Genomic DNA, 22,310 nt, shown 5'->3' with positions numbered 1-22,310 from the left:
TGTAGCTAACTCATCAAGAGCCTGGCTTGGGCTATCCCAGCCAGGTGCCCTCCTGCCCATGCAAAATCACAAAACTTGGACAAATAGAAGCAGTTTTGCAGTTTTTAGCCATTGTCATGCAGGGCACAGTTTGGGGAGTTCATAAAAGGAGAAACTTTTTGTTTGGATGGATGACAAATGTGGAAGAAAAATGCATTTGTTACCCAACACAGAGATCACCCAAATTAAATAAATGAAAACAAATAAGGACTAAAAACTGATAGAATTCTAGCCTCATTTGTTTTCTCACTCTTGCTCCTGTTTCCTCACACTCCCTCTTAATTTTCAAGAACTCAAATGGAAAATTGCTTAAACGTCACTTCTTACACTGATTTGAAACCCATCTTCTTCACAACAGAGGCTAGGAAAAGTATTTCACAGCTCCAGTTGGGGGTAATGCAGAAAAAAATGAAGATATACAAGGGAAAAAAAATAGAATTAACCTTTAAGCCATTCTATAAAAGGTGATTCCCATTGGTAAATAAACAATGGCTCTAATTTAGATTAGTTTCAGACTACAGCTCAGTACAATAAAACAGTATTCAAAGGAGTACTCAGATGTCCTAGTTTATGGGATAAACATATCACAAACTGTGCCTTAGAACATTTTCATTACTTAATGAATAAAATGGACAGATAACTTTACAGTTAGAGCCCCAAGTACTGAAATCAAAGGCTGACATCTTATTGATGTTAAGTCTTTTTGATCAGGACTATTTTACTAGAATACAATCAACGATTTTGTTCCGGAGCTCATTATTTCTTATTCTTTTCTCTAAAATCACAAGCGTTCTTTAGGCACAGGGGACAGCTAGCTCTCAGCTTTTAATGTTAATTATGGCAATCTCTGTAGACATCATCACCTCTTCTCTTAATTCATAATGTAGTCATAAAATATCAGTGCAGCTTCCTTTTACAGTAGCATAGGTCACTGCACTCTAGGGGGTTTTTCTTAGAGCTTACTCTTTAAAGCCTTTCTTATAATTCAGTAATAAAAAATTAGTTCAGAATTATATTTAATACAGAAAAATATTTTATTTTGTGAATGAATTACAAACAGTAAGAAGAGAAATCAAAGAGTAAAAAAAATAAAAGCGCTCTCTCTTGTATTTTTTCAAAGATAATTCTGATTTCATACTGAACCAAATATACTCAATCAGGTTCTTCTTTTCCACCCCAATTAAAGATGCATATCAAGTAAATGCTTTCCCACATGAAGAAATTCTGTGCTCCATCAGCAAAATACTGCTCTAGTGCCTCCAAAAGGAAAACAAGAAGCATCTCCATTTTGCACTGGATCATTCTTCATTCACTCACCTATCTTCATTAACATTTATTACAAAGCAGGAACACACATTTTATGTGACTCTCCTGATCATTCCCACTTAACAACTTAGGTTATAACCTACATTACTACGGAATGTGGAAGGAAACTGTCTTACCAACAAGCCACAAAGCATTTGTAGATACTGCATCATAAATTGTGTTTCATTTGCAACCACTGAGAAACAAAAATAGTATTTCCAAGCATGAGAGTCAATTTTCTTTTATTGTTAGCTTTATTTTGTCTTAGGGAAAAAAATTAGGGGCATAAACACTGATGATAGCAACACATTTGTCAACTTCCCCATCACTCCATAAACACGAAATATTAGTATTTGATGGCCTTAAATATATATATATATATATATAATGAGAAAAAGCTACTAAAGAAACCTGTACCTCAAAAAATTGTTTACTCTCATGTAGTGACTCCCCTGATTATGGATTGTTGATTGTGTATTTTCCTCCAAAATATTTAGCAGCCATACAATGCCTCACTTACAGATTAACTATCATTGTTTTCTGAGGAATTCACTTACAGATTCCAGTTTATCCGCATTTTACATGCAAAGCATGTACACATTATTTTTCTTTGTCAGATTTGAGAAATATGACTCACACAAAGCTCACACCTAAAATTAGTCTGAAAACAGGAAATTAACTAGATGGCTTTTCCTATCAGAGATCCTAATTTCCATAGCACCTAATTCTGCCATCAAGCATCATTGTCTTCAACATATTATTTAAGGATTTTGTAATTTTAGGTGTCACTCCCTCTCTTGCTCTTATGCAATGCCTTACTTCTGAGAAATGCAGATGTTTCTGTACAAATAATAAGGTATACTACATTTAAAAATTAGGGTGTTCCTCCTTTCACAGATGGAACTGAAACAGAGATAATATGGTCCAAATTCACAAATTTTCTGAAGTCATCTTCTCCCAGAAAAGATTACAATAACTCTAATTTACTTTGGAAAATTACTGCATCCTAAGTGAACTCTCCTGCAATTTGAAGGCATCTTATTGCAGTAATATCTAACACAGAAGAGAAACTGATTGTTACTTTTTTCTGAATCAGATTTTGGTTATCGGTGTCATTACATGTTCAAACCAAGTGAATATTAATTCCACAGAGTCATCACTCATATCAGTCATGACTCTAGCTACGGGAAAGATCCTTTTCACATTTGCAAGAAATTAGCTCAAATCTCGCTGTGCTTAAAAACAACATTATATACTCTCCTACCAGAATGACCAACACAAAATGAGTTTTATAAATACAAGGTTAAAGGAAAGTTCACTAACTTATGAGTGATACCTCTATACCAAAGAAGAAAAATCTGATTCCTCAGAGCATTGTCATCAGCCTCAGCATAATACAAAATTGTTTTTGGCCCCAGCCAGAAGCAGGCTCTTCTCATCCTGCTGCAGCCCATTCAAAGCAGGAGTTTATATTTTATGAAGAAGCAAGATGGCAGCAAACCTCACAGCAACTGTTTCTAATTGTTGTGAATCCACAGAGGACAAGTAAAATCAGTCCCAGAGCTCATGTGGGAAGCCCCTTTGACAGAGGAAAACCTTCATCTCCCATTAATTCACACATGGCAATCCTATTAGGTGGAGCAACACAAAGGAGAGGTTCACATCAAAAGTTTTCATTGATAAATCACTTCTTTCCAGCCTCCACCACTCTGTTAAGATCCTTCAACTGGTGACAGGACTCTGTGGTTATAATGCTTCCCACAGTACTGCTGCCTTCACTACACCATAGAAAAAAGTCCTCTTAGCCAGAAAACCATGATCTGATCATACTCTGAGATTTAACTGTACAGGCAGACGGATTGGCTTTTTGCTTCTGTTTGGTTTTTTTGTTGCTTTGGGGGAGGATGGGGGTTATATAGGTAGTTTAAAAAAATTTAATTAGAATAATCTTCAAAGTACTCCTCTGAATCAATAAATCCATTGCAAAATAAAGGTATTTTCATCAGCTCACTTCAGCTGCTCTGCCAAAAAAAAAAAAAAAAAAAAGAAAAAAAATCCAAATTAGCTACTAGTATTAGCTACTAGTATTTTTGGGCTGCTTTATTATAGCCAGCAGAATGGTGAATCTGCCCCCAACTGTTAATAATTAGAAAAACATTTAAGGCTGCATATCTTCAAAGTATTAGAAGTAATTATGTGACAGGACTGTTACAGAGTATGCTTACTTAATATAGCTCAAAGAAATGAGATAAGGATTACCAAGATGTACGTATAAGGTTGCCTTTCAATGAAGGTACGTATGTGTGAGAAGGGAACGAATGAGAAGATCCTCATCTGCAAGACTAAACAGCTCAGAAAATTTTCTTCAAATATTCTCTAGCAGAATCTGCAGCTTTTTACCTAATCTTTGAAACACACAGTTATGCAGATAAGGCAGCATTAAATGGATCACTGCTGCCTCTGGTAAGGAAGATAAGTTAGACTTCGGTACTTAGATATTCCCTTTCTGACAGCTGTTCCTCTTTCTCAAAAAATTTGTCTGCCAAGCAAAGATTATTTGGGATTGACAAGTCTGTGCTTTGGAATAAACAAGATCTTTACTCTGATAGGATGTTGGAAACAGATACTTAAGATGCACATAACACTACAGTCTATCAGGCATAATACATAACTTGGAGGTCCCAGGGAAAAGGTATCAAGTCACACAAATACCTACATATGCCTGACAATGTTTGTGAATCCGTGCTATTCCAAAAGATACCAGGAGAAAGAAATCTTTCCCTCACACACTGCAAGTCTAATAAGGAAAAGACAATTATCCTTCCTACCCTGTGAGTCTCCTTCCCACCCTGTGAGAGGGTGGAGATAGAGAGCACAAAGAGCCATGATGGTGAGGTTGGTGCAGCTGATACAGTGGTCTGGAGAAATTCACACACAAAGCAATGCTAAGGCCTAATGAAAGTACAAGGTGGTTTGATTTTTTTTAAAAAATACATATCCCTTTGGGATTACTAACTGCTCTGTAATGCATGTGGCATATCAGGACTACCAGCATTCACACAGCTATTATCAATCCACAAACTTGCTGCCACGTAGTGAAAAAGCTACAAAGGGTCACAAACTCCTCAGCGCCACTTTGTTAACCTCCAGTGCTCAGGCTGCTGCTCGGAATAAAGCCTGAAGCCCTAAAATGTGGGTGCCCTCCTTGACCTTTACTGTCTCCTAATTGAAGCCAGGATGCTTCACTGGTGGGACAGTAGACTCAAGTAAACTCTATGGAAGTACAAACATTTTAAGGCTTGTCTAAGATTTAGTATTTTGTTAAATACATGCCCAGAAGCAGAAGTCATCTACAGCAGCTGTCACTAATTGCAGCTACTTCTGCAGATGAGCGACAACATGTCAGCCTTAAGCTCTGCTGCTGGATTATATTCTTTTCGTTTCCCAGGAGACATTCTTCAGTAAAACCATCCCAAACCAAACACATAACATACATGCAATTTTACAGGTGTAAGCACTTGAAAATTACTATCCATAAATTACCACAAAACTTTTCAGATATGATGCAACATAACACACCCCTACAGGGCACAGGTATCCTTGAACTTAGGATCTGATACACCAACATTTAATTGCAAAGAAGTGCTGAATTGTTGTTAAAGTTTACTGTTACATACATACAAACATACACTACTTCAAATGCAGATTTCTGACATGCCACTTCAGATTTTCTGTTTGAACATTTGACACCAGTGAAGCTCTGCACATTTCTTTTACCTGGAGTAATGGATAGCTTGATGTCCTGCAATATTAAAATAGAAATCAGTTGTATGTTTCATCTCATCAGTATGTCCAGAGACTTCAATCCAGTGTGCTATTGGGAGGCAGTAAACTCCATCTACTATGTTGCTCTGGTTGTAAACACAAGTTCGATCATGATGGGGCCCACTACCTAGAACAGAAGAAAGGACAATTGCAGGCTGTGTATCTAGAGGATCTTAAAAAAAAAATTGCTGGGAGAGTTGAACTGAGCATTCAAGACCAGGAGTGGTGTTTCTCCTGCCTCTTCAAACTGCATTTCTTCTAACACATTATTAACAATTGAAATAGTGGCAACAGAAGCACTGCCAGAAACAAATGTTAAGCATTAAAATAAATTTTTGCAAATTATTTTAAAAATATATATTTTGATTTATTTATTTATTTTAAAACCACCACAACATTAAAGACTCCTAAATCACCCAAAACATAAGGAATAATGAACTTCATTTACGTTCCTTATTTGATGTCTCATAATATGTGACCTCAATGCTCTTGCTCTGTGACCTCCCTCTATGGGGTCAATTTTGCTGTGGCTCAGACATACCACGGCAACCTCACCTTGATTCAGGCTGACTTGTAAGGAAGTTGCCAAGATATGGGAAAGACTACAGAGAAAGTTCAGAGGACAGCCATGCATGATCAGAAAAGCAAAACCACAAAAAAATGTAGGATGGGTGACACAGGGTTAGCTAATGGTTTAAGGATTCAAGAGGAAAAGCATCAATGTGGAAAGGAACCAAATCCCAAGGAAGGTGGCAGACAGCAATCTAGAAGTAATTAAGACTTGTTAAAAGGAGCAAAGAAGGGTGACACTCTTCTGCCTCATTCCCAGCTGCCTGGCCAGCAAAGACTCGTCAGACTCTGGTTGCAGACCAGACACATATGGATATCTAGCCTAGGAGCTCATTAATCCCTACCTGTCTTTTACGTTTGCTGACAAATAAACACTCACTGTGCTGTCTTCAGATACCCATGTCTCACTTAGAGAGTCTGTTCATGCACAGTAGAAGTTTTCCAAAGTGACCCACAGAGAGATGGCCACAACTGCAATGGTCAACGAGCACAATTACCATAAACAGCCTAGTTTAAAGCAAGATTCTTTTTCTTGTGGTTTTCCACTAATATTCATTACCTCTTCTTCTTCTCTTATAGCAATAGTGTGAGCTTTAGACAGAAATCCAGTTTTTAATACCATGCCAGAGTAAGCAACTTGAATTGAACTGGGTCATGTCATCAATCAAAAGGCTATCTAGCCTCCAAAAATACAGTACATGTATATTCTCCCCTCTACCACCATTTTTACATACTTATTGTAATACTAATTGCCATGTAGGAATAATTATTGTGTAGATCAGAAGTGACCTAATCTATGGCTTGCTTAAGCCTGTTACACTTATACATTATTAATGATGTTAAAACATTTCTGAGCAAAATTATGCCTGAAGGAATATCTTCAATTTCACATTGCACATAAATGCATGACCAGTTTTCAAGCACCACAGCTAGGGAAATTTATTAGAGCAAAAGCATTTTGGGAGATGTATTAATGCAATGATTAGAGAGTAAGAATAACATTTAATACGAAAGCTCAAACCATCTCCTTATTTCCAGGTGACATGCAGCCCATTTTATCATAATTGTGAAATATTATTATTTACCAAAATGAAAAATAAAATACTAGGAAGAAAACTATATTCTCTTTCACATTGCTGAACAATTATGCATCACACAGTTTACTCTGATTATAAATACAGTAAGCAAGATCAGTTCTTCGTTTCAGAAGCTACATATATATTTATATATATAAAGAGTATCTTTCCACTATATTTTTATCTCACATTTCTAATTGTTTGCATATTCTTACCACTTTTAAACAATATGAGAAGACAACATCAGACATCAACTAACACAACAGTGTAACAAGATCTATAGATGTTTATGACATTGAATTGACTTCCTGTATTCAGCAAAATACAACCACAACCACATCTTGCCTTCCCCATTTCATTGTCTAACATCTGTCTGTAGCAATGCACAGCACTGTGGCCATGTCCTGCCATATGATCCTGACCACCACAGGCCCATGCCCTGTCCCAGCCTCAGCCCATCCCCAGGGAGATGCCTGATGCTCAGGGCTGGGGTTACCCCTGTGCCCGTGGCTGCCAGTCCCATGGGATGTCCCTGCAGCCCCCAGGCAGTTGCCAGCCCTCACTGCACCCTGGCACTTTTGAACCACGTTCTCAGGATCTCTGGCTTCTTTGCTACGCCCAGGGCTGTGTTTTCTTGCACGTGGGTACACACTGTGTGCTTTCTACTGTCCCGTTTCCAACTGCTGCTGCTGCTTGTGGTGCATGCACTTCTGCCATCTGCCAGCTTTTTCTTGGCTCTTTTTTGCCTTCCTTCCCTATTTAAGTCCTTCTTCCTTCTCTCTGCCTTCTTAAACAGCCGCAGCCTCCTTGCCTTGTAACCTTACCACCTTCACCATCAGTAATTCCCTTAAAGAGCCTACAACCACATATGGAAATAGGTGCCAAAAGTAAGTTGCCATGAGATATTTGGGTTATTTGTTCCCTCAAACAGGTTTGGTCAAATTTCATTCTGAAATTATTTCTGTAATCAACATTTACTGCTGTTGATTTTTCTGCACCACTCAACCTTCCCGCAGCCTACAGTCAAACATGAATCTCAGAAGGTATGTTTCTGATTTCCCTTTAATAATCAGGTAAACAGCAACAGCTTGCATTCATATCATATTTCATGAGAATTGCCTAGCTCTATACTACTCCTTATGTTATATACTAATCTACGAATTAAACAACTTTCCTACTGAAATAAGACATCTGTGCAACAGAATGTATGTCACCATATTTTCAACATATACATATTCACATGCAATATAGTTTCATACAGGAAGGAGAGTGCTACTATGCTACCATCTTCAAGAAATACTAATGTAGGGAACAGTACGATCAAAGTGGACTGTGTTCAGAAAGCTGAATTCACTACACTTCTTAAGGGTGTTATGAAAATCTGCAATTACCAAAAAAGATCAGGTTTCGCTGCCCAGGTAATATCCACATGAATATGCAAGTGCTTCTCCACAGATTTTGCTTCACAAGATGCACTTAACAAACAAGTTTCAAAAAAAGAAAAAAACTGTTGTGTCAGTTCACATCCTGCTTCTGCTAGCACAATTTATCACAGGAAATCCATAATATTTTGGATGCCATAAAACTCCAATGCAATTTTTTATAGTATTTCAAATGTTCCTAGAGACAATAGTAAGGCCAAGAACATCAAATGTTTTCCATTCAATTGCTCATCTTTGGAAAAGAGGATGACAAGACCAAATGTCCTTTGAGAAAGGACATGACACCAAACATATGGTTTTACAGCTAAACCTGTTACTACATGGGTATTTTTCTTCATCTTGTTTTTCTCCATGTTCCGAGTGGCAAAACATAGGTTTAATTATTTATCGTTGGGAAGCAAATAAACAATCATCTGAAAAAATGTGAAATTCAACCATTTAAAGACATAAGTCATATATTTGAATAGTACCAATCTTCCTGTTAATTGATCGTGTTAGCTTTCCTAATTAAAGAAGAAAAAAATTTTGGAAGAGTTATTAGAATATATTTAAGTTTATTAGGTCCTAGTTTAACTTCTAGGAAAGCATTTTTTTCCTTTAATAAGGTCCATATATTTTTATTCAAAATCCATTTTGATTGTTCACAGCAAAAATGCTTCTCTGAAAGATTAAAGTAAGATTCTAGGCATTAAATTATGAAGTTTTTCATTGCTTTTGAAACCCACTTGTTGCTCTCTATTGCAGATGGTTTTGCAGCAGAATCCACGGATGCAGGGAATTGCTGGAGAGCAAAGCAAAGCAAGTAGCCCCACTTACAGTTCAAGCCTCACAGGGCTCTTTCAAAATCTGCATGACTGCAGTTTGATCTAATAAACGAAATCTGGGTCAATGAAATTTCTTATCACCATTAAGAGTGGTGAACATGAACCACATGAATAAATGAAAAAAATAAGATAGTCTCTCCCTCTGTCTCTGCAGAGCTCTTTGCAGCAAAGGCAATGCTCAGCCACTGCTCTCCTCCCAGCTACCAGCTGGTTGCCCACCTTGCTCAAAGTTTTAATTTTTTCTGTTCTCTGTAGTGTAAGGGAAGGTATGCAGGAACTCCAGAGCACAACAGCAGCCACAAAGGGGCTGGGTATCTCATCCCTGCCTTAGCCAGACTCTAAACCACAGGTATGCAACTTCCAAACCTCCAAACCCCAGTAAGGTGAGGGTGTTTCTCACTTCACTGCTACCTCTTTAAAAAACACAGGGCTACTTAGATAACCTTAAACACACACATTAGCTTCAGTGGAAACTAACCCAAACCACAGGCAGATAGGCAATTTTTAGATCACCTGCTCACAAATCAGAGCAAAGACTAATTTCTACAATCTTTGTCATAAATTTTGCGTGAACCAGCACACTTGAACTGTCAATTCAAAAATTTAACTATGTCTAAGTATTTTAAGTAATTCCATTTGCATTATTAAATGAGGTCCTTTAACAAGGTAAATGAGTATCCTAAGTTCATGCTTAGCTACCCCCCTGGAAGAGTTTAATATTATAAGCACTCTGGGGGCAGAGAAACAGGGAGGATAGGAGGAATAAAAGATTTTTTAAAAATAGTAATAGAACAGGAAGTAAAGAAAACACACACACAAAAAATCTCCAAAACAAAGTATTTAAAAGATTAAGTTTTTGCTAGCTTCCTTACCTTTTATACCAACATTACAATGAAGAAAGTCTCAAGTCCTATTTTGGACATAATTCTCAGTTATCTGAATGTGTTATTGCATGGTGTTTTTATTACACATCACTCTAACTGAACTTCCTTCAGTACACTCACAATATTCAAATTTACTTGCCCTTCACACCAGATTCTGTAACAAAAGTCTCCCTGCTGCTTGTGAACAAAATTAAATCTCTGATGTTTTGATATAGGATCTGTCTCAGTCTTGCTGAGGCTGAATTGCTATTGATTGTCAAAAAGCAAAGGTAGGGGAGGCTGAATTCCTCTCATTGGAATTGAGCGAGGTCAAGTATTTTGGCAGTTTGAGTCTGCCACAGGCTCTGGAGTCCCACCTTCCTCAAGTCTCAGCAAGGCTCTGAGTGGCTGTCCTTTGTTTTTGCAGCTCTGACAAATAGCTCCAATTCTATATGCCATGTACAAAACCTTATTTGTATGCCTAAGAAAAGCATACCTTGATTATTCATGCTACCTTTTCTGCTGTCAGTAAACCATCTTTCCCTTAGATTCTGTAACTGATAGATGAATTTATTGTATTACTCAAATACCTAGTATTAATATAAGAAAAAAATGTTAATTTGGCACACCTAGTTCAGTAACTCCTCCATGGTTTGATTTTCAGAGATGCTCCCTTGCATTTGCAAGACCAAAAGATATCCTCACCATTTGTACCATACACCACCTGTTCATATTCTACCAGACTTAAAGCAGACTGTTTCAACTTCTCTTTTGGTAGAGCCGATACACAGAACCATGGAAGCAAGTTTTAATTCTATTAAAATCCAGGCTGAATTTGAGACTTTTTAGTTTATATCCTAAGAAAATTCTTTTTATGAAATTATATCTTGAAATTATGTAAGAATTAGAACTAAATGGTTTACAGGAAAGCCCTTCTCAACACTTCATGCTGTCAATCACTAAGGCTTTTTTTCTCTTTTTTTTTTTTAATCAGATATAAGAAAATCAGAATTTTCAAAGGCAAATTTAAAAAACGTGTTTTATTTCTCTCTCTAGGTCTGCTTAGGAACAAGTGTTTCTCAGTGGGAACTTCTACCATATTAAGAGATTTTAACCAAATGCCTGGTTTAATGATGGAGATGAAGTCAGAGAAAAGCAACTAAAAGGAAATTTACCTCACGTAAAAAAGAGTTTCTTCTCTAACACATGGTAGAAATAAGACTAAAGGCAATACAGATTAGAGAATCATGGCTGATACCAACAAAATGTGTAATCAAATACCATCCTCCTTATTTGCTTTGACACTTTCTACAGCACTGTACTATCCAATACTGATTGCAACTTTCTACCACACCAGAAGAATAGGCTGGAAACGAGCTACATTGAAATAGTAACCATGGCAATACCTTAACCAAAGTACCATCCCAGTTTCTTAGCACTTCTCAGTGTTTCTTGCCATTGGAAATAAGTTGTTGGCCCCTATTGTATGCTACCATCACTTGGGACAGATGGGTAAAATGGTAAATACAGGATTTGCATAAACAATGCATTTATTGTAGATTTGCCATTATAACCACAAATGCTTTAATCAGAATTCTCACAGCAATCAGAACTGACCTCTGATTATCTTCGTGGGTAGCAAAAGATACATACCTGCCAAATCCAGAGGAATGGAAGTATATGTATTTATTTTTACTCTTCTAATTTTGCAGTTTCATAGGCAACTCTACATTGTTTTATTGATGTCCTGCTGTCTGCTTAGGATAAGCTGGTTAATGCTGATAAGCAGATAGAAAGTAATGAGAAACTTGCTACCGTTTAATCGCACCCAAATACATGCTATTTGTATGCCTGAGGTGGTTGAAGAACAAAACACTAGGAGCTTTTGCACTTTGTATCCAAAGTTTCTTTCCATTCTTTAAAGAGGTATTATTAAAGAGGTAGAATTCAGTCATCCACTTTTACTCATTAAATCTATTCACATCTGAAAGGTATTCAGGTATCTAGTACTGTCTAGAAAGCAACAGCCTCGCAGGAACAAAATGCCTATGATGCACAATTATTCAACTATCAACACCCAACTGTGCTTTATGTTCATTTCTAGTCACCACCTACTTCAGAACAAGACTAGGATTTGGGAAATAAGTAAAACTCTGGATTAGCTTCAAAAGCAGAGCAGATTACACTAAATACTAATGAAACATGCAAGTTACTGCAAGACACTAGGCAGCTAATGGCTATACACAGGGAATATGGCACCACCCAGTGGGAACAGCACCACATGAAATATCTGCATTAAAAGAGTTATGAAGAAATGTAACTCTTCAGGGTTTGCAGGGTTTTTTGTGTTTTGTTAGTTTGGTTTTAATAATGAAACAGCTTCCTATTTTGGGGACGTGTAGATTAGCTTTAGAGAAAAAAGAAAAAGTATCTCAGTTACAGAAATTAATATTGTATCCAACTGTACTTCTTAAAATGGCCTCAAAACAATTTTTACTTTGCATTTCCTGGTAAGGCCAGGAATATTAGGTTAGGCCTAAATATTTTTCTTTCTGTTACAATCTCTCCATTGTTAATGGCAATTAGACCTTACCTTCTCACAGCACCTTAAAAGAATCTCCTCCTTTAAACTAAGAAATTACACCTGTTTTGTTCCAAGAGCTGCGGCCAAGAAGTCAGATTGCTTTAAGTTTCAACACATTTTTAAAATGAAATTTTAGTGTTCTTAACTGTCACTGATGTTTTCAACCAATCAGGTGCTCAACCCTTGAAACCCATGATCAGAATTTATTTCTGATATTTTCCCTGATTATATTACAATAATGTGAAAACTTTTATGACTCCATAAATATACTGATCTTTTGGTTTACACAAACAGGAGCATGGACTGGAAATGTTGGGAGGCCAACACACCACAGGCTGAATAACATAACTGTTTCTAAATTGAACTGTATTGTATTATTTGGTTTAGGCCCCCAAGAAACCACCAAGAACAGCAGCAGCAGCGAAGTGCAAACAAGACACCTCCTCTTCTCTCCTCCCTGCTCCCCAAAATTAGAGATGGGGCTTCCTTCAAAGTATTAAGGCTCTCCTCACGTGAACAAATTACCAGAATGTAGGCTGACCTTGCTTTCAAGCTTTAGTTGGTGATACTGCATCTGTCAAGCTTCAAGCAAGTTCCATCTACATCAAACTAACAGCTACATGAAAATCACAGAATCACAGAATGGTTTGGGTCAGAAGGGGCCTGAAAGATCATCCATTTCCAAGCTGCCCCTGTCCTTCCCCAGGCAGGCACACTTGGCACTAGACCAGGATGCTCAGGGCCCCATCCAACCTGGCCTTCAACACTTCAAGGAAGGGGCATCCACAATTTCTCTATGCAATAATGACTCTTTTTACAATATTTTACAATACAAGCTTACGGTTTTTGTGTAATTTATTTTTCCCCTTCTCAAAAACATAAAGAGTCAGCAGATTGTATTCCACCATCTCGAAGTACAGTTTGGGGCCTACCTCTAGTAAATTCTCTGTCCTTTTATGGAGCATGTTTCTTGATTAGTATCTACAGTTTATTTAGACGAAAGTAAGGGGATAAAGGCACAGATGAGTGTTCCATCATAAACTCACAAAAATTCAAGCATAAGTTTCATCTTGTATTTATTTAGTTTTGACAGTAGGCACAAAATACTTTTAGTTTCCAACCTGAGAGATGTTATGTCCAGTTTTGAAGAATCAACATCAAAAACAAAGTACACAGACAAACACACATGCAGCGGGGGGGGGAAGGTATATACATGATTTTTATTTTTTTTTCTAAGCCTATTCCCAGATTCTAAAGCTCAACATAACCAACCTTCATTCCACAGATACCACAGCATATCACAAACCATCCTGGATACCAGGCCTTCATGGTGGGTAATCAAGTACCAGCCCTGAAGAAACCCCACACTTGTGTGATCTGAGCCAGAAATACTCAGTGGCTCTAAGTGACAGGCCCTGGGTGCAGACCAGCAACATCTCCCTGGGACAGCAGAGGTATGTATCTGATCCTTCAGGAGCACAGGGGACTCTTATCTCCCACCTCCTCCTCCTAGAGAGGTGAACTTGTTCCCTCCAGACACGAGCAACAGCCCAGTGATTCTCATGCAGGTCAAGCCTTGCCTGAAAGCTTCCTACCAAAAGCCACAAAACACTGGCCTGTGACTTTGACTTTTCCAGCCCACCGAAATAACTATTCTCACTTTATCCTTCAGTTTCCCCATTGCATTGGAATGGCTGCAATTTATACTCAAAATATATGATATGATACATATTTTACTATTATAAAAACAAAATGCACTGACAGTGGAATTCTCACAGACATGTTTTAATAAAAAATGGGAATAATTTTCTTGCATATAGCATGATTTCAACATCCAATATATGTAAACATCTGATATCCATAAATGGACTAGAGCTTTTCTGGTTACAGATGAATGCCCCAACTCATAAACTTAGAGCAAATACCATTCTGCATTTTTCTCTAACCCTCCTAACCACGTCTTCAAAACTGCAGATGTTCTGCAAGTGCTAAATGTTTCCCAAAGCACATTTTAATTCTAAACACACAGGATACAAAAGAGACAATGCACAGGATTTCTTTATCACAAAAAAAGGTTCATTTCTTAAAAAATGGAACTGTCTTTTCAAGTTGTGATTTTTATAAGAATAAACACATAATAGCCAAAACTTTTATTGATCAAGAGTAAAAAAAAAAACAAAACCCCCAAAAAATTACAACAAATTAGTTCAAAAAAGAACTGCAAGTTCGCTCAATTATTGGGAAGGGAAACATCCTTAGGCTCCCTTCATGTTGTACATGAAGAACAATAAATTCCAAGGGTTAAGCAAACTTGTTCTTTCCTATAAATATCAACTTAGGAAAAAATTGATATGAACGACCAATTAAAAAACTCTGCATTTGGATGATATGCCAAATTGCTTTCTATTATTCCAGCTAAGCAGTGAGCTCAAACTCCTGACCATTCATAATGACAAAATGCCACACACGTTAATCATAAAACTGCAAATCTGCCAAAACACAGTATGTTTGCTACTCTGACAACATTTCATAAATGTGCTCCCAGAAACACACAATAACTTGAGCTATTACTAGTTCCAAACCAGACAGTAACCATCAACCTTACAATTGCTGATTCTCTGTAGTTATTCTCTATTATTTCTACAGAATTCTAATTATTTCTAACTCTACTATTATTTCTGTATTCTGCATGGTGAGGATCTCTTTATATACCAGTATCATTGTCATATTATGTGTATAATTTGGCACCTTCAGAATAGACCCAATTCTGCTTCCTTGGATAGACGTAAAGATTTTTATTCCATAAATTCACTTTTCCTGAAATTCTGGAAGAGAAAAACATGGTTAAAACAGGTAGAATATATTATTTGTTTTAGCTGTTAAATAAAACAATTACTATTGCAAGATGTACATAATCCTTCATGATGCAAGCTTATGTGAATGTAGCATTAACACACAGTCTTTTATTAGCATAAAAAAGAACAAACAAATGCAGCAGTTATGACAACATGCATGTTTTAGTCTACATGACAGAAAGGCAGTTTAGAAGTGTGGTATGTATTCTTAAAACGGGTGAAGAGCAACTGCTCTACAATGCGTTATTTTGGTACATGGATTAGAAAGCCGCGAGTTAAAAAAAACCCTTACAAACTGCCTAGTGATCTGTCTTCCTTTCACTAGGTCAGATCCATTCCTCAATAACAAGAGGTGTATTTAGAGCTTTATTTGACTCAGCAGACAATTGTCTGAGTGTTCTCTTGTATTTAAGATACTTAAAATAGATTAGAACAGCACATGGAAACTGACGAGAGTTATTCAACATTTGACAACACACAGCAGGAGGGAAACACGGTGGAAGTACTACTGAAATAGCAAGAAGACTGGAAAAGCTGTAATTGAACTTCTCCCTGGGTTTTTCTTTAAGAAATCACAATGGTAAAATTTATCAGCCTGAAAATGCCATCACGACATAACACCTTAGCGAAATAAAAAACCAACCCACACCACAGTGCACAAGTAGGAGATCCTGAATTCTTTACTTCTGGGGAAAGAAAGAAAACAAAACAAAACAGCATGACAATGGATGCCTAAGGGGGCGGGAAATGAAATCGTTTCAAATAACTTTTACCAACCTAGAAGGGCAGCTTCGTTCTGCATTCACTCGCCTCCATCACACGGTTAAAAACCATTTTTGCCAGCGAAACCTCACAGCACGCCACGCCAGCCAGGGCGGCTCTGCCGGCGAGCACAGCTCCGGCCAGCCCTGCGCAGGAGCATGGGCAGCATGGGCAGCATGGGCAGCATGGGCAGCACGGCTCAGGCTCGGCCCTGCCCCGGGACACCCTCCCGCCCCGGCAGAACCAGGCGGAGCCAAAGCCATCCCTCCGGGAGAGGCGATCGCGGCGCCGCTCCGCCCCTCCGACACGGCGGATATGCCCTTGGGGCAGGGCAGCGCCTGGGTGCGAGGGGCGGCGAGGGGTCCCCTCCGTTACCTTCCCAGAGGAAGTGGCCGCCCTCCCGCCGCAGGAACTTGTACCAGAAGGGGCTGGCGGCGTCCTCGTCCGGCAGCGCCACCTCGGCCAGCCACAGCGCGGGCTCCTGGGCGGGCAGCGGGGCGCTCGGCCGCGCCCGCCTCATGGGCACGGCGCGCCGCGGGTCCCACTCGCCCAGCTCCGGCCGCGACCCGGCCACCAGCAGCTCCGCGCCGCCCTCCGTCACCCGGGCGGGCAGCACCACGCCGAAGCGGAACAGCATTTTACTGCCGCACAAAGAGTGAGGTTTAACGAAGAGCTCTGTTACTGCCGCAGCAAGGGCAGGGAGCGCGGCCGCCGCTGGGGGGCTGCCCGGGCCCGCCCTTCCGCCGGGGCCTAAGACCGCCCCTGCCCCGGACACCGCCCTGCCCCGGACACTGCCCCTGCCCCGGACACCGCCCCTGCCCCGGACACCGCCCTGCCCCGGACACCGCCCCTGCCCCGGACACCGCCCTGCCCCGGACACCGCCCTGCCACGGACACCGCCCTGCCCCGGACACCGCTCTGCCCCGGACACTGCCCCTGCCCCGGACACTGCCCCTGCCCCGGACACCGCCCTGCCCCTCGGCTCGGCGGAGCCTGACAGCGGCTCCTTGGCCCGGGCTGTTGCCGGTGCGGTTGTTTCGGGCCGAGGGAGAGTCCCTTCCCAAAGTAGCGGCTGGGAGTTCAAACAACACCGACCCCCGATCGCCCGCTAAAGTGGGGACTGGGATGGGGAATGCTCTCTGCAGCTGGCTTGCCTGGTTGCCAAAGGCTACGCGTCACGTATGCTGATTTTAACAAGGATTATTTCTGCATTAAAGGAAGCCACTGCAATTACTCCCTAACGCCTAGCTTAATTTAGCGCAGCAAACATATAATTAAAAATTGCCATACGTGCAGCGCTAGAAACAAGGACTGGCTGCAAATAACTCTTTAGTGTTCACGATGTTTGTGTTTTCCCCGCTGACAGCCAGCCAGTCGTGGTGAGAGCAGAAATGTGAAATGCTGAGGGAGGTTAGAAAGCTTTCTAAAAAAATCTGGAGTTCACTGCACGCATTCTGTTTACAGCCAGAAGGGGAATATTTGGCAACTCGTGCGTGTAGACGATGCCATCCAACCATTTATAGGGCGGTCCCTGCTTGAATACACCCATTTCAGAAGCTTTTAAGGACAGAAACAGAAGAGTGGTAACTTTATTTAGGTCAAGTTCTGGGAACAGGATGAAGGTCTTTCAGTGAGTCAAAAGAAATCCTGCCTCAAAAGATGGCTGTTTGTTTCCTGGATTCAGGGGTGATGACACTGAAGTGTGTGTGCTGCCAAATTTATTTTTAAGAGTGCTTTAGCTAATTTTCACTAATACTCTGAGTTTTTGTAAATGATATGCCACTGCTTTTCCAAATGTAACCAAAGCTAATGGAATGCTTGCTGTCCTCCATTTCTGCTGGCAGCAGTCATCACTGTAGCACTGCTGCCTTTGTGCATTACATTTAAAACTTTGCTTTTGCTCAGCCTTACAGTTGAACTACCCATACCCTGTCTCATAATTGTCTTTCAAATATTTATCTCTACCATACACCTTCATTTTTGCATCATGAGCAAGACAGAATGTAACAACTTTGGGGTTTTATCCTAAAGCTTAAGCTTGACAGAGTCCTAAAACCACCCCAGCATATTGTGTCTACATAAAACCATATCCTTCTGTTCATTCCAGCCACAGTCTTAGTTAAGAAACTGCAGGATCCAGTAGTATATCTGATTGACAGTTTGGTTCCTGGCTGTTGTCTAAGCCTCAGTGTAAAGAGAGATCAGCAACTTGCATCTTTGGACAAATCTGAACTGCTTTATGCCTGTAAGTACTGAGTCCTTATCTTAGACCTGGCAAGTCCTGTGGAACAATAAAAAACTGTTTCTTGGATTCTGTCAAATACTACCTTTAAAAATAATTCAGTCCATTTCTTCAGGATCTGTCTTAATCCATTTTGTGCCAGTCAATACTGTGTGTTAGATTAAGGTTAAAGATGAAAGTGGCCAGCTTCATTTCCTGCTCTTTTCTCAAAAACCCTAGTTCAGAGTAGGGTTAGGTAAAGAGATCAACAGGAAAGGCTGAAAAACTGGATCTATTGATGGGTCCTGCAAGACTGAGGTAAAAACTAAAAATGTAGATTGGCTTGGGACTCGTAAGTCTCATGGCTGGGGATAGTGGGAATAGAAGAGCAGTTTATATTGGTGAAACTGAAGGCTGAGTGAGGGCTGTAGACAGGATAAAATTTATTATCATTGGATGTGAGATGATGAGCTAAAGGTACTGAAAGGTTTGTGTTTAAGGTCAAGAAGCAAAGGTAAATGTATGTTTTTTTCCCCTTCTTAGATTTGAATAGTTTATGATTTGTCATCTTCTAAACTGGAATTTCAGCTAGTGTAAAGGCAGGGGAGGTGGGGAGTAGTTACATTTACTGTTAGTATTTGGGATTGAAGGAGTTGATGAAGTACTTCCACAGCTGAGCCATTGCCATAACCCTAAATTTAGTTTAAAGTGTCACCCTAAGCCTCTTAAGGAATTAACAATAGTTTCCTTTGCCAAAACAACCTGTTACTCTAGTACTGCCTGGCCAGTGCTCCAGTGTTCTTCCCCTGCAGTCCTCAACACTATTCTGAAACCTAAAAGCTTTCCCTATAATCCAGTCATCTTTTACAACCACAAATTAAACATGACCATTTCCTTTTTTTTTTTCCCCCACTATAGTAAGTCCTCATTCCAACTTGGCAATCTTTACAGTTCCCATCAAAAAGCTTTGGCATAAAAGGGGCGAAAACCCTAATAACCAAGTTGTTCTTAACTGTCACAGAAACTATTGTCAATTGTTGATATCTGTGGGAACAAACTACCATCTTACTGGTCTATCTGAATTGTAGTAATAAACATTGTGCATTTGTGTCCCTCACAGCTGTTTAGGATCTCTCAGTATACTTGACTTACAGCAGCCAATTGCCAAGTGGAAGCCTCAATTGACCTCAAATCAAACAGTAAACTAGCAACATAGTGAGGCTTAGTGCCAAGTTTATTTTAAAGCCTTCAGCTTATTGTCACTGTTACCATCCCAGGCCTTTGCTAAAGTTATTTCTAACTGGCAAAATGGAAAGTATTGCATGAAAAAAAAAGCTTATTTTTCCACATCCTTAGTGTGCAAGAAGGGACTCTATACAGTCTCTGCAAGAATCAATTGCCTTGTGGGATTTCTCCTAAATTGTATGTAGTAGCCTTATGTAATTTTCAGCTAAATAGCTGGTTTATTATCCAAAATTTGTGCAGGTGGTAGAGATCTCACAGGAGGACTCACTGAGGCTGTGTACCAACTTAACATCAACCAACAGTTATGTCTTTAGTTTCTGCCTAATTGCTTCATCTGAAAGGATTCTAGGGGAAAGTTTGAATGTCCAGAAATTGGAGCTGTGATTTTACTTCTGGACATGTAAAACAGATATAAAGGTATTCTCACTTGCTGTGCACTAAACTTTTATAAAATCACAATTCTAGGGACTTTCTACACAAGTCCCTCTAATTTCTTACACTGTCTCTTCCTGGCATAAAATTGTCCTGATGCTTTTGTGAACTCGAGTTTTGAACCATTTGTTACAGTCAGAAAACTTCTGCAAAGTATTGCTGGCAGAAATTTTACTAAAGATTAGTTAAGAAGTTTGACAGTATAAAGCAGTTAAAAATTCAGCTTTCCAAGTGGAAAGTCATATTTTTCTTCAATTTTCTTATTTGAAAAGTGTCTACTGGTTATAGAGACAGTACACAGTTACAGATCAACACAAACACTACTAAAATGACAGATGAACTGAATACTTCCATGTTGGGCTACCGTGTGTCTGCAGTGTACATGTTTTTTACTGATTCCAACCTTTTACCCCATGGCCCAGTTTGCAGCTTGGAACAGCTTTATCTGTTTTTGCTGTACAGTGATCTCAAATGATAGTATTTCCAAGTAGGGAAATCTGTAGTGAAGAGAGAGTTTGAATAACAAAAACAAAACACAAATACAGAAAGGATCTGGTTGGAGAAGGGAGGGGGTGTCCCTGATTGCAAGTTGTGGGTGATGTTTAGATTAGCTGTGCTCCTTCCTAGACTTGCCTTCCTTCCCTTTTTAGGTAATTTTCTTTCTTGTAAAGATACAGAGAAACTGTTATTGCAATTTCCAAATGTTTCTGCTAATTATAGAAAAGAGAAAGGCAGCACATGGTACACAGTCTTGCTTGTAAAAAAAGCAAACATTTATATTATGTGATAAGCTGATTTAGATGTATTAGCGATTTGGGTAAAATGCTCATTCCTGGAAAATTTAGACAGCCTGTATTTCTTCAAAGAGATTGAGATAAATATAAAAAACTCCTCTATTCTAGTGCAAATAATTTAAGACCACTGATTTAAGTGAAAGTTGATTGTGTTGATTAATCTAAACTAATCAATCTATGGACCCAGACCTAATTGAATTCTTGCTGTCCCCCTCACTAATTTTGATAGAACTATGAACTAATGCTCTCTCTGTTAGTTCTAATTTGACAATACAGCAGCTAAGAAATACCTTTATAGTCTGAAGACTGAAAGAAAGCTAAGAAGAATTAAAGAACTTGTGCTAGATAAGCACTGCAATTCATAATTTTTAGTTTTAAGTTGAGCTATGTCAGGGCAGTGATAAGTGCATGAACCATTTTAGCTGCTTATTGCTAGGAGCAGCCTTTTATACAGACTAAGCTACAGAAGTTCTGTCAGGACTGACCATTTTAGGAATTGTCTTGGAAAATTATACTGCAACAACAGGTAGGACACTAAAGGAGATGGTTTCCACTTTTTTGGGGGTCTGTATAGCATATTTTAAAAAATGCTTGTTGTTTTTAGAAGTAACTAGGCAGTATAAATATTCAATAACATTACAGTAGACATTACAGAAATACATACAGGAATAACTGATCTTGTTAGGTTTCTTTTTTCAACATCCAATGAAGCTGTCTCTGCATCCTCCCCAGCCTCATATGCCTTAGGAGCTGGAGAAAGTCACACCATATTTCAGCACAGAGCCCTTTCAGGATGTCCTATCAGCCTCATCAATGCCCAGGTATCAACAAATACTAGTCGAGCACATGACTCCTTTCCTGCTCAGAGGGAGCCACAGTTTTGGGAGGGATGCTCCAGGCCATCTGTGGTACATTTGCACTGGTATGCTGCATCCCAAGCAAATCCAGAGTTCTGGTAGCCCGAGCAGGAACATGGCTCTGCTGCCTGGCACAAGGGGATGAGAGAGGCCAAGTGCTTACTTGGAGATCAAAGTACCTTGAGCTTCTTGAGTGAAAAACAGTATGTAGCAGTAAATCATTACAATATCAACTCATTATAAGCTTCATTTTAAAACCAGCCTTTAGCCACCAATGTTAAATCAAGTTTCTAATTAAAATACCAACATCAGGGGAAAAAAATGTGTTTTGGCTGTTTATAAACAAGACCATGTAAAAACAAATACTTGACTGTATGCAATAGCAAAACTTTTTTTCATTAATAAGGAGAATGCAATCTGACCCAAAACTTATATGCAATATGACAGATTAATTTTTAAGTAGAACAAGGTGCCTGCCTTTTTTCTGTGAAGACTTAAATAATCCTTCCACTTTCAAAGCAGATGCTCACAGATCCTAATAACTGTGCTCCAGTCTAATGCACCCTCTGTACCTGCACAGGGTTTCAGTGTTCTTGGGATCCCCAGCAAACTACTG

The 22,310-nt window shown here is 39.3% G+C and overlaps 1 protein-coding gene and 1 long non-coding RNA gene across 2 annotated transcripts in view; both read right to left on the bottom strand.

Moving 5' to 3' along the window:
• Positions 1 to 16,906, bottom strand: part of EPM2A (EPM2A glucan phosphatase, laforin) — a 34,843-nt gene extending 17,937 nt beyond the window's left edge. The window contains exons 1-2 of the mRNA XM_085055622.1: positions 16,521 to 16,906; positions 5,122 to 5,296 (exon numbers count right to left, since the gene is read on the bottom strand). Of these exons, the coding sequence (XP_084911748.1) occupies positions 5,122 to 5,296; positions 16,521 to 16,782 (437 nt within the window). The 5' untranslated portion in view covers positions 16,783 to 16,906. The remainder of the gene's footprint in view (positions 1 to 5,121; positions 5,297 to 16,520) is intronic.
• LOC146439639 (uncharacterized) lies at positions 14,293 to 16,319 on the bottom strand. Its single transcript, XR_014850859.1, has 2 exons — positions 16,161 to 16,319; positions 14,293 to 16,069 (listed from the first exon to the last, which is right to left on the bottom strand). It is a non-coding gene; the product is annotated as an uncharacterized LOC146439639 (long non-coding RNA).
• Positions 16,907 to 22,310: the final 5,404 nt, after the last annotated feature.

This window comes from Lichenostomus cassidix, chromosome 3, assembly GCF_008360975.1.
Source record: "Lichenostomus cassidix isolate B80296 chromosome 3, HeHo_3.0, whole genome shotgun sequence".
Classification (NCBI taxonomy): domain Eukaryota; kingdom Metazoa; phylum Chordata; class Aves; order Passeriformes; family Meliphagidae; genus Lichenostomus; species Lichenostomus cassidix.
The sequence above is the reverse complement of the archived record's forward strand: the minus strand, read 5'-3'. Positions and strand labels throughout refer to the sequence as shown.